The sequence below is a fragment of the Molossus molossus genome, unplaced genomic scaffold (genome assembly GCF_014108415.1).
Source record: "Molossus molossus isolate mMolMol1 unplaced genomic scaffold, mMolMol1.p scaffold_m16_p_13, whole genome shotgun sequence".
NCBI classification, from domain to species: domain Eukaryota; kingdom Metazoa; phylum Chordata; class Mammalia; order Chiroptera; family Molossidae; genus Molossus; species Molossus molossus.
Window position 1 is genome coordinate 91,572,517 of NW_023425348.1, and position 13,226 is coordinate 91,585,742.

General features: G+C 48.6%; 1 protein-coding gene across 1 annotated transcript; it reads left to right on the forward strand.

The window, feature by feature from the left end:
* The first annotated feature begins 8,854 nt into the window (after positions 1-8,854).
* Positions 8,855-12,135, forward strand: SNX32 (sorting nexin 32). Its single transcript, XM_036259675.1, is given in 13 exon segments — positions 8,855-9,070; positions 9,624-9,705; positions 9,881-10,000; positions 10,003-10,028; positions 10,180-10,284; positions 10,469-10,517; positions 10,520-10,552; positions 10,720-10,773; positions 10,776-10,794; positions 11,013-11,052; positions 11,800-11,884; positions 11,939-11,946; positions 11,997-12,135. Coding segments are annotated over 13 exon segments (867 nt in total). The 5' UTR covers positions 8,855-8,938; the 3' UTR covers positions 12,111-12,135.
* Positions 12,136-13,226: the final 1,091 nt, after the last annotated feature.

Sequence of the window (13,226 nt, forward strand, 5' to 3'; positions counted from 1 at the left end):
CGGTTGTAGTTTGTCCCCAGCCACAGTTGGGGTCTTGTGGGTGACAACCAGTCTATGTGTCTCTCACATCAATGTTTCTCTCTCTCTCTTCCCCCGCTCTCTCCCTCCCACTCTATCAGAAGATAAATGCAAAAATGTCCTCGGGTGAGGATAAAATACAAACAGCCCTGGCCGGTTTAGTTCAGCGGTTAGAGCGTTGGCCTGTGGTCCAGAGAGGCCTGGGTTCGGTTCCCGCTAAGGGCATGTACTTCGGTTGCAGTTTGTCCCTGGCCCTGGTTGGCTGCGCGCGTGGCAGCCACTCCATGTGTCCTTTTTACGTCGATGTTTCTCTCTCTCTCTCTCTCTCCCTCTCCCTTTCCCTCTCCCTCTCCCTCTCTCCCCCTCCCGCTCTGTCTGAACAAAAAATGGAAAAATGTCCTCGAGTGAGGATAAAAAAACAAACAAACAAAAAACCATGAGGCTGCCCTGGATGGTTTGATTCAGCAGTTACAACATCGTCGGCCCGTGTACGGAAGGGTCACAGGTTTGATTCCAGTTAAGAGCATATAATTGAGTTGCAGGTTTGATCCCGGCCCTGTTCAGGGTCATTAGGGAGGCAACCAATTGATGTGAGATGTCTCTCTCACATCAATGTTTTTCTCTCTTTCTCTCTCTCTCCCTCCCTCTCTTCCACTCTCTCTAAAGATCAGTGGAACCCAGCAGGTGTGGCTCAGTGGTTGAGCATCGACCCATGCACCAAGAGGCTGCCAGTTCAATTCCTGGTCAGGGCACATGCCCAGGTTGTGGGCCCGATCCCCAGTGGAGGGCATGCAGGAGGCAGCCAATCGATGTTCTCTCTCATTGATGTTTCTATCTCTCCCTCTCTCTCCCTCTCCCTTTCTCTCTCTCTAAAAGTAATAAAGAAAAAAAAATTTTTTTAAAAGATCAATGAAAAAATATCATTAGGTGAGGATTAACAAAATATAACATAAATAAAAAACATGAGGTGCCCTGGCTGGTTTGGCTCAGCGGTGAGAACTTCGGCCTGCAGTCCAGAGAGACCTGGGTTCAGTTCCCGCTAAGGGCAAGTACCTTGGTTGCAGTTTGTCCCCGGCCCTGGTTGGGCTGTGTGGAAGGCAGCCACTCGATGTGTCCCTTTCACATCGATGTTTCTCTTTCTCTCTCTCTCATCCTCTCTCTCCCTCCCACTCTATCTGAACAACAACAACAAAAATGTCCTGGGGTGAGGATAAATAAATAAATAAATAAATAAATAAATAAATAAATAAAATAAAATAAAAAACATGAGGCTATTATAAATGTGTGTTATGATACCTGTGCTATATGATGATATGAAGTTTCTACCCCTTAGATATTTGGCAGACTTTTAGAAGTACATGGAGGAGAAAGGGGAAAGCTCCCTTCCTCCCTCCCTCCCTCCCTCCCTCCCTCCCTCCCTCCTCCCTTCCTTCCTTCCTTCCTTCTTTCCTTCCTTCCTTTCTGGTACGTGCCGCTAGCAGGAACCGAAACCAGGACTCCCTGGTCCACAGGCCGACACTCAACCGCTGAGCCAAACTGGCCAGGGCGGTAAAGCATTCTTTCATCTTAACTATCCATGACTGCTTTTTGTCACCTCTTACATCCCTATACAAAAGACAACAGGATGTAAAAGTCTAAGTCTTGACATTGATGTCTTGACCGTGGGCAATCAGGGAGTCTTCTCTCTTCCCTGGGATGACAGTAGACAAGAGGTAGCATGTGGAAGACATAAAAAAAGCCCCAAAGGACACAGACACAAGGGGAAAAGTCCATGTGATTATGTGAATAATTAAAAACAAAGATGAAAACAACAATAATACAAATAACTGAAACAACTTTAAATCAAGTATAAGCAATTCACATTTGATGTGGAGGTGAGGGAAGTCTTTAGAAATGGTGATCCTGGTGAAGTGATTAAAATAGTGGAGCCCAACAATTAATCTGGGAATAACTAGAGGGAAGATCAATGAGGATGGACTTGGTTCAGACATATAGGCCCTGTAAGAGGCCTGTCCCATTAGACTATAAGATTGGCTACATGGGAGAGGAAGGTATAAAAATAGTAAAGAAAATAACTTTAAAATAAAGCTATTATGAAAGTTGGCTTCTTTTTTTTTCCACTTCTTTATTTTATTTATTTTTTTATCCTTACCCGAGGACATTCTTCCACTCTTTGTCCAGATAGAGTGGGAGGGAGAGAGGAGAGAGAGAGAAACATGGACGTGAAAGGGACACATTGAGTAGCCGCCACCCACACGACCCAACCAGGGCCGGGGACAAACTGCAACAGAGGTATGTGCCCCTAGCAGGAACTGAACCCAGGTCTCTCTGGACCGAAGGCCGACACTCTATCCGCTGAGCCAAACCGGCCAGGGCAACTTCTTTATTTTCTTATCTCTTCTCTTGCTTTTATCACCTTAGAGCCTCTCGTTCATCTTTAGGATCCTCTTTCAGAAATTTTCTTTGCTTGCTCCGGCCTGCATCTTCTTCCACAACCTTCATTATTTATCCTTTATTGTGCTGTAATTTTCCATTTTTCTCACTAAGCATTCTCACTATGCAAACCAAATCCTTCTAGGCTATCTTAAATCCATTTCTCAAATATTTCCCTACAAGCTCCTCGGTAACAGCTCTTCTTCAAGAAACTGATATCCAATTTTCCTTTACCTATCAACACATTATGAAACCTTTTCTTTCTCCTCAAAATGTTCCCATCTTCCACTTTATCACTCTTCTTTGTTTCCTTTGGTCTTGGTTTCTGCCTTCACTCCCAATAGCTCTTTTCCACTGTCTTCTCTTAGGCTTAGATGCTCTCTTTTCCTCTCTCATATTTACCCTTTCAGGGTGAATAATGTTCTGTTTGACTCTAATTTCTTCTTATTGACTTGCAATACTTCCTCTGTTTGCTTCTTTCCTTCTTTAGCTTCAATCCTTCATCTGCCTCATTCACCAGTACCTTCATCTATGAACTCTTTCTTTTCCATAGAAACAGGTTCATCAGTAATAACATTCACTTCACCTAAAGCATTCTCCTCAACTTCCACTCCTTCCTCATGTCCCCTCTAGTTCTTGATCATTCTTTTCTACCCTTTCAAAAGGAATTTCCATCTCAGCATCAGTAACTTCTATTGCTCTTTCATCAATAACTTTTACCACTCTTTCAATTTTCTCTTCATTTATGCGCCCTATTCTTGAACCCTTCAACTTCTCTCCACTAGTCCCCAGCTTCTCTGTACTGGATCCCAGCTTCTCTGCACTTGACCGCAGTTTATCTCCAGTAGATCTCAAAACCTCTCAGCTACTTCCCGGCTTCTTTCCACTTGATCCCTGGATCTCTGCTTCTCTCCACCTGACCTCAGCTTCTCTCCACTTGTGCTCAGTTTCTCCTCATTCTGCCCTGCTTTAGTTTATATCCTCTGGATTTCATGTCCTCCCCTCTGGTCCCCACCCCAGTAAATCTCAACATATCTTTAAACCCAGACTCCAGATCCTGTTTTAGTCCTTGTACTCCCAGATTCAACCCTTGTTTTGCGAATAACTTCTTGCTTTCCCCACACTTGCTTGGGGCTGTCCTTCCTCACACCTGCTGAAGCCTGTAATGCACTTGCTACCCTGTGCAGTAGCTCCAGTCATCCTTTCCTGACTCAGGCCCGACTTCTCTTTTAAGAGGTCTTTTCCACATTTCCCAGTCCCCAGTACTCAGAGTCGGGCTTCGGGGCCCACATCCTAGGCTTCTGCCTGTTTCTACAACAGGAGCTCCATTCTCTTCCCAATCACGATGAGCCCATTCCAGGGCACCCACATTTTGTTCTCACAGCATCTGTGGCCCCTCAGCTTCCTGGCTCCAGTAGAAACCACTTGGATGCCCTGGCCGCGGGCCTTGTCGCACCCCGTGCCTCCCTGTGCGGCTTACAGCGCCGCTCCCTCAGGTCCCAGAGCGAAGTCCAAACGGAACCCCTTTCTCTACAGACACTAGTCCTTGCCCTCGTCCGCAGTCCATCATTCCCTCCCCAGCTTCCCTTTACCCCTCACCCCACCCACTCTTCCATTCAGCCCACGCGCCCGTGGCCCCGCCCACCACCATGGGGCCGCGAGACGGTAGTGCGCACGCGCAGACCGCGCGAGCCCTTTGGAAGGCGCGTTCCGGGGCTGAGGCGGGCAGCGGGCAGCCAGCCTGGGGGCGGGGCTGACACGGCACAGGATCTCTGCGACCGGAGCCGGGACCCCAGCGCCCGTGCTGCCGCTGGCTCCCGCCACTCTCAGTTCCGCGACTCCTCTTAAAAGTTGAGGCCTGGACACAGGAAATGACAGGCGTTGAAGCCAATGGCGTCGCGTACCATAAACTCAGTACCCAATCAAAAGACAAGGCTGTGAGGGAGCGGGGTGGGAGCCACGCCCGACTTCAGGTGACTCCTTGGCTGGGAGGAAAGAATGTCTCCATCCGCTGATAGAATCCCCTCTTGGGCCGTTCCTCGGAGCGAGTAACTGGGGACCAAGCTGCGAGAGCGCGCAGGCAGTGGCCAGCCGCGGAATCCTTGTGTGCAGCAGTCGAGGAGCGTGATGGAGGCTGGGAAGGAGAGCAGGTAAAGTAAGGATGCAGACCTCCTCCCAACCTCCACCTCACTCCTTGATACCAGTTATGCCCAATCAAGGGAGCGTGTGTGTGTTCGCGCGCATGCGTGAGCAAGAGCGTAGGGAGCCTCTGTGGCACTGGGGGGGACTGGTGAGGATGCCAAAGGAAGCAGGGTTTACCTTTGTCCTGACAGATGGGAAGGGACCCGGCACTGTCACTCCTCACCTCCCTAGGACAGACTCATGCTGGCTTGATGGAGAAGAGGAGGAGGGAGGGATGGTAGGGGTGGAGGAGGGACTAGAGTACCCTTCTTCTTTACCAAGGTGGGGAGAATCCTGTTCTGCACTAATAGCTTGTGTTCATATAATCATAAGACCATTCGATCTTTATTATTTTCTCTTGACTTCATTCAGCAAATAGTTGTTGAGCATCTTTCTGCCAAAGATGCACACAGGGTGTACACTTTTGGGGGTTGGAGGCATGTACATAGTGAGCTGTGAGGAATAAGGATGGAGCAGCTGTGGTCTATCCTTGAAGTCCCATCTTCCTCAAGCAGTTACCAAGCGGTGCAGGTCAAAGGTCAGAAAGTAAGGCAGCAGGAAGGAGACAGGGAACTTAGGGGCCTACTGCACCAATGAGCTAGATTGTGTATGTTGTGGTGGGGAGCAGTTGGACAGAGAAAGAGCTTTACCTGGGGGTGTCAGAAAAGCCAAGAAGTAAGGAGTTTGGACAGGTGAGAGGGGCTGAGAGACATAAAGCATGGAACAGAAAGTATCTGTTTCAATGTTTATCTATATTCATACTCACGGTTAAATTAGTTAATATACATAAAATGGTTAGAGTAGTGCCTGGCATATAGAAAGAGCAAATATAAGTATTAGCTATTATATTATTATTATTATTATTTTATCCTTACCTGAGGACATTTTTTCATTTTTGTTCAGATATAGTGGGAGGGAGAGAGAGAGAGAGAGAAACATCGACGTGAAAGGGACACATAGAGTGGCTGCCTTGAGCACAACCCCAATCGGGGCTGGGGACAAACTGCAACCAAGGTACGTGCCCTTAGTGGGAACCAAACCCGGGTCTCTCTGGACCGTGGGCCGACGCTCTAACCGCTGAGCCAAATTGGCAAGGGCAGCTATTATATTATTGTTGTTGCTATTGTTATTACCGTTATCATATGGGACGCTATATGCTCTGAACATGTGCTGGGCTAGCAAACTGATAGGTGCATCCCCAATCTTTCTAGGAGTCGGCCTCTAAAAGTCCACTATTACACCTTGTATTCTATAGTAAGCATTACCTTCTCTAAAATTCTCCTTTTTTTTTTTTAATCCTCACCGAAGGACATTTTTCCATTTTTTTGTTCAGATAGAGTGGGAGGGAGAGAGGAGAGAGAAAGAAACATCAACGTGAAAGGGACACATCAAGTGGCTGCCACCTGCACGACCCCAAGGGTCATGTAGATGGCAGTCACTCTATGTATCTCTCTGACATTGACATTTCTCTCTTTCTCTTCCCTCGTCTCTCCCTTCCGCTCCATCTGAAGATAAAATGCAAGGGTGTCCTCGGGTGAGGATTAAAAAAAATAAAAAAACAGAAAAGCAAGATGACAGGGTTTATAGCCAAGTATATCAGTAATTACAGTAATTATGAATGGACCAAACATTCCAATTAAAAACCAAATATTTTCTGATTGGATTTTTGTTGTTAATCCTCACCTGAAGATATATTTTCCATTGATTTTTTTTTTCTTTATTGATTTGGTAGAGAGAGAAAGAAAGGGAGAGGGAGAGAGAGATAGAAACATCAATGAGAGAACATCAATTGGCTGTCTCCTGCATGCCCCCCACTGGGGATTTGGCCCACAACCTGGGCATATGCCCTGACCAGGAATTGAACCAGTGTCCTTGTGCTGCATGGGTCAATGCTCAACCACTGAGCTACACTGGCCAGGCGATTTTTTCTTTTTTCTTTTTAGAGAGAGTAGAAGGGAGGGAAGTCGGGGGGGGAGAGGAGGGGTGAGAGAGAGAAACATCAATGTGAGAGAGACACATTTGTTGGTTGCCTCCCTCAGGCATCCCTAACTGGGGTCCGGGATGGAACCTGCAACCCAGGTACATGCTCTTGACCAGGTATGTGCTCTTGACCAGGAATCCAACTCTTCGGTGAGTAGGCCAACACTCTAATCACCGAGACACATCAGCCAGGGCAGGATTGCCTGTTTACTCGCTTAAGGCTAAAAATCCAATCAGACCCTGGCTGGTGTGGGCCAGTGGTTAGAGCATAGGCCTGCACACCAAAGAGTTGGATTCCTGATCAAGAGCACATATCTGGGTTTCAGGTTTGATCCCCTGCCACAGTCGGGGTACATGTGGGAGGCAACCAATCGATATGTCTCTTTCACATCAATGTTGTTGTTTTTTCTCTCTCTCTCACCTTTCTTCCACTCTCTCTGAAAAGCAATGGAAAAATATCTCCTCCGGTGAGGAATAACAACAACAAAAAAAGGCAACCCATAGAGTAGGAAATATTGTCAACACATAAAACTGACAAAGAGTTTGTCTCCAGAGTATATAAAGAGCTCCTACAAATCAATAAGAATAACATTTTAGCCCTGGCTGGTTTGGCTCAGCGGTTAGAGCATTGGCCTGTGGTCCGGAGAGACCCAGGTTCGGTTCCTGCTAAGGGCGCGTACCTCGGTTGCGGTTTGTCCCGGGCCCTGGTTGGGTCGTGTGGGTGGCAGCCACTCGATGTGTCCCTTTCACATCGATGTTTCTCTCTCTCTCTCTCCCTCCCACTCTATCTGAACAAAAAATGGAAAAATGTCCTCGGGTGAGGATTAAAAAAAAAAGAATAATATTTTAAAAAGGAGAGTAGGGGAGGAACACTTGAAGAGGCACTTTACAAAAGATATCCAAATAGCCAATGGGTACATAAAATGGTGTTCAATGTCATTCCTCCCCAGATAATACAAGTTAATATTACCATACTACCACCAGTATGGCTAAAATTAAAAGGACTAACAATTCTAAGTATTGGCAAGGATGTGGTGCAACTGGAACTTTCATACAATGCTGGCAGGAATATAAATTAGTACAGTTATATTAGAAAACTCTTTGGCATTATTGATGAAAGCATTTTATTTATTTATTTATTTTATCCTCACCCAAGGACATTTTTCCATTTTTTGTTCAGATAGAGTGGGGGAGAGAGAGAGAAACATCGATGTGAAAGGGACACATCGAGTGGCTGCCACCCGCACGACCAACCAGGGCCGGGGACAAACCGCAACCAAGTACGCGCCCTTAGCAGGAACCGAACCTGGGTCTCTCCGGACCGTAGGCTGATGCTCTAGCCACTGAGCAAAACCGGCCAGGGCTGATGAAAGCATTTTAAACACATGCCTATCTTATGGCCAAGTAATTCTCACACCCAACAGAAATGAGTACTTGGGTCCTTCAAAAAACATACAAGTATATTCATGATAGCTTTATTCATAATAGCCCCAAACTTGAGCAAATGTAGAATGGATACATAAACTATGAAGTATTAATATTAATGGAATACTACACAGCAATGAAAAAGAACTGCTGCACCAACATAGATGGATCTCATTAAAAAACATGGACACAAAAAAGTGTATAACATGCATGTATATGAAGTTCAAGACCTGTGGTGATAGAAGTCAGAATAGTGGTCCCAGAGTGTGCCAAAGCCTGGGAGGAAAGAGTGAGGCCTCTGGGTGTGAGAGGTGGGCAGTTGCCTGTTTATGTACTGGTGAACAATGCTTGAAAGTAGAGTGGCTTCTAAGCATCTTCCCTTTTTAGCATCACTTGGCACAATGATGTGGACCAGTAAGTGTTCAATAAATGTTTGTTGAATAGCTCAATGGAAGAATGAACTAATAGCTTGATGCTTCATGAATCTTTTCACTTAGAGAAATACAGTTGTTTTGCCTATAAGCCAATGCCTCTTGGCACTAAAAGTCCAACTCTATACCTGGTGAAAGTGTATCTGAGTTAACCAGCTGGGGAAGGGGTGGGCAGGTAGCTGAGAAAGTGCATGGTTTGGAATTGAGAAACTCTGCCACAGCTGTATGATCTGAGACATGTATTTCACCTCTCTGGGGGTCTCAGCTTCCACATCTATGAAATGGGAAGAATTCTGCCTGCTCCAGAGGAGGAGAGGGTGGGAAAGTGTTGTGGTCATTGTAAATCCCTAAGCAGTGACTCCAGGATCCCTCTGGGGCCAGCCTGTGACCCTGGGGCATTATGGAAGTAATGCTGCTTAGGTGGAGCCAGAAACCTGCATCGAGGATGGGCAAAGGGGCCATGGTTAGTCATGTCAGGGACCTCCCCTCCCCTACAGCCCTCTTCCATATCCGTGAACCTGCAGGGAGACAGCTTCTTACAGGTGGAGAGCTCTGATGCAGTGCGTGAGCAGGACAAGGTGCAATTCACCATTCAAACCAAGGTGAGGCTGCATAAGGAGTGAGGGGACAGTTCAGATGGCCGCCACAGAAAGCTTCAGGAGCTGGAAGAACCTGCTTCCCTCAGCCTCTGCTACCCCAGGGTTCCTTAACCTGGTTCCTGTTCCAAACCCCTCTGACAAATCAGGCATCTTTTTGGGGGGCCATAATCTTGTCTCTGCTTGCCTTTGCCTAAGGCCCCAAGTCCTAACCATCCTCTGTCCTCTAGCTTGACTGAAGCATGGACACTGAGCCCCAACTGGGCCTTATCTGGGATGTGGGATTGGGGAGGCCTAAAAGTAGGTGCCCAGGAAGCTTGATGCAGGGTTTGGGGAGGGGAGGAGAGCCACCTCACACAGGCTTCCTGGCCTCCAGAGCTGCCTTCCTCACTTCACTTCGCCCAGCATGAGTTTATCTGGCTACATGACGTCTGTGGAAAACAAGGAGCATGCCGGCCTGGGCGCTTAGGTGAGGACGGATGGCTGAGCCAGGCTTCTGGGTGTGGGTGATGGCCTTCTCAGCAACAAGGTCTCCCAGCTCTATCCCTCCTTTAAGCAGATCTCCCCAGCTCTTCCAGAGCCAGACTTTGAGGCTTCAAGAGAAAAGCTGCAGAAGTTGGGTGAAGGAGACAGCTCCATTTGTTTGCCAAAACAAAGCAGGAGCTAGAAGTATGAATGCTACCTCCTTTCCTTGTCTATGACAACGCCCCAGCCCAGCCCAGCCCAGCGCCCCCTGAATATTCCCTATGGATGTTAAGGGACTCTGACCCCAGGGCTGCTGAGGGGGCAAGGGGCAGGATGATCAGAACTAAGCAGTCCTTGAGCTGCCTGCCATTCTCTGCATGGAGTACTTGGCTATCTTCAGGAAGACAGTTGCTATGCATGAAGTCTTTCTGCAGCGCCAGGCGGCTCACCCTACCCTGTGGCAAGACCACAACTTGTCTTTTTGGAACACAACCAGGATGTGAGCTGAGCCAGAGTGCAGGGGTCACCCCTGGGGGTGGGAGACAGGGCTCTAAGTGGGCTCAAGCCTCTGTCAACACCTCATTGGCAAAGTGCCTGGGGTGGGGGGTACAAATGCCCACCTCATCATACCCTCTCCACGTGTGCCTCAGCTGAGTGTCTGAGGAAAGAACCGGAAGGAGATCCTTGGGGGTTTTCTGAGGAATATTGTGAAGTCTGCAGATGAAGCTCTCATCACTGGCATGTCAGTGTTCAAGGTGACCCCTGGGCCTGCTCTCTGGATTCAACCCAGGGACCCAAATCCATAGCAAAGATTGAGGCTCAGGATGGCTGTGGGAGGGAAGCCTCTAGTAGGGCCTGGCCTCGAGAAAGATTGTGCCACCCTTGGTTGTCTGTGGTGCCATGTTCCTGGTGACTTAGTGTAAGTGAGTCTTGTCTTAGGAGGTGGATGACTTTGAGCATGAGAGGACCTTCCTGCTGGAGTACCACACCCAAAGGCAGACTGAATCATGCACTCCCACAATTGTATTCAGTGCCCAAGGGGCCCTGGATTCCCTGCCTTCTCTTCCTCGTGGTCTGATTCCCCAGAGAGGAGAGAGGAAATGCCTTGTGTCTGTCCACGGCCACAAACACCAGGGGTGGGGCTTGGCATGCAGACCAATGAGCTCTGATGGAGGCCTGTTCCCCAACAGGCCTGGCAGACCATTATATCCCTCTCTCAGCCCCACTGAGCAGTCTGGGAACACATACGTCAACCAGCTAAAAAAGTGAGGATTCTTTCACCTCTCCTGCCCTTTATGCCTGTAATACTGTGTTGTGCCCACAAGGGGTCACTGTGGAAGCCTATCTACCTGCTCTAGGTGGGAATTGCAGAAGTGCCTACCGGGATTTGGGAAACAGATTTCCCCAAGGGTGGTGTCAGAGCAGGGAGGCTTTAAACACCCACCTAAGGCTCCTTTCCTACCTCCCCACTCCCTCCTCTTAGGCGCTTCCTCAAATTGTCAGAATTTTTTGAAAGACTAAGGGTGAGTACTGCCTTCTGTGTTGAAAGGCCATACAAAGATCCTTTGCAGGGAAGAATCCTGGGAAAGGGTAAAGCTCCAGGATAATTTTGGAATCCTCATGTTCACGATACCCTGGACTTATCCTTCAGACTAGTTTAATAAAGAAGTGGAGTGCAGACGGGGATCCAGTCTCAAGTGTGTGTGGTGTGACGGGAGGAGAGTGAGAACTGGGCTTGGTGAGCATTTACAAGGATGTGCCACCTGCCTCTGGCAGCCTGCACTGTGCTTCCAACATCCTGCCCCAGACCCACTCTTTCTGAATTCTTCTCCAAGAAAGACACTGGAGTGTGCCAGTCTTTTTAAAATGTGTTGGACCTCATTTCTTCCCTGCTCAAGACTCAATGATCCTGCCCCTTCTAGAAACTGCCCAAGACACAAAGCAACAAAGTCCTTAGCTTGCACTTTAGCCTTTTGTGTTCTGGTCACTGCTGTCCAAATGTCCCCACTGAACCTCTGGTTCCCTGAGCACATACCAGGCTTACACACCTGGCAAAGCCTTTGGCTGTTGTTTCATTTCTACTCAACCCCCAAGTCTCAGATCAGATACCACCTCCTCTGTGAAGCCTTCCCTGACCTACTCCCATGAACATCAGGGCTTGACCTAGAGTGGTTATCAAGTGATGCTAGATATTTAAATGAGCAGCAGCCCCACAACCCTTAGCTGCTCCTCAACAAGCTCCCTCTCCTGCCTCCACCTTCCTGATTCAGAAGCTAGAGGGCTGAGTAGCCTCAGACCAGGACCTGAAGCTGTCAGACATGCTGAGATACTACATGGGAGACACAGTCAGCCAAGGTGAGAGGTAGGCAGACCTCAGGACTAGAGGACAGTAGGACAGGAGCAACCAAGGAGGGAAGGTAGATGAGGGTGGTGGGCAACAGTGATCCTGTGTCCCTACTGGCCCCAGGACCTGCTATACCAGTGGCTGCAGTCCCTGGCCGATTACGAGAACGCCAAGGCTTTGGACAAAGCACACACCAGGAACTGGTGTGCGTGTGCCTCTCAGCCAAGCAGGGTGTGATGCATGGCCCTGGAGACCCTGCCACTAGGCTGCCTACCCTATCAGGGTTCCCATTCCTCTTTTCTCTCCAGAACTCATTAACTTCAAGTCTTCATTAACTGCCATGTCTTCCTTCAGCAAGAACCTCATCAGGTGAACCCTCTAGCTTCACTAAGCCTTCTTGCTACCTCCCCAACTCCTACCCTGGGTTCTTTTCAAGTGTCTGAGTGTTGCTGGGAGGGGTCAGGCAACCTTGAGAAGTCCCAGCTGAGGTTTAGCTGTTTCCTCATCTGGGCCAGGACCCTGCCCTTATCAACAGTAGTTATGTCCTCAATAGATGGCAGCTGTTACTGCCGAGGGCAGGGATGAGAGAATGGGGAGTTATTTGAGGCACATGAAGAGCAACACGGTCTCAGGGAGCACGGTGGCACAGGCTGGGGACATCCAGGACCTTTCTCTTCTGCAGGCTATCACCCTGCTTCTCTGGAACATCCTTGTCACCCTCAAAAGGGAGCCTTAGAGCGGCCAGAGACTGCTCTGGGACAACGAGTAAGTCTCAGACCTCCTGTCACACTGGCAAGATGCCTTCTTCCCCACCCACAGCAGCCTCTAGCCATGCCCATAATCTCCCAGGTCAAACCCAAGGCTCACTCCAGGTGCCAAACCCTGCAAGGGAATACAGCAGCATGGGCACCATACCTGTCCACAGGTAAGCAGAGCCCCAAGGCCCTGACCTCACTCCCCCGGGGACAGAAAGGCAGCTCCCACCCACCTTCTGGCCCCAGAGTTCAGTTGTCCCCAGCCTGTCCGAAAATAGAGCCTGGTTTTGTAACAAAGAAGCCTGCTTCACTCTGGCTGGTTTTGCTCAGTGGTTAGAGCGTCAGCCTACGGTCCACAGACCTGGGTTCGGTTCCCGCTAAGGGTGCGTACCTTGGTTGCAGTTTGTCCCCGGCCCTGGATGGGTTGTGCAGGTGGCAACCACTCAATGTATCCCTTTCACATCGATGTTTCTCTCCCTCCCACTCTATCTGAACAAAAAATGGAAAAATGTTCTTGGATGAGGATTAAAAAAAAAAAAATTTTTAAGGCCTGCTTCATCCTCACTTCCCAGTTTCAGGACCCACCAGGCATACCCTG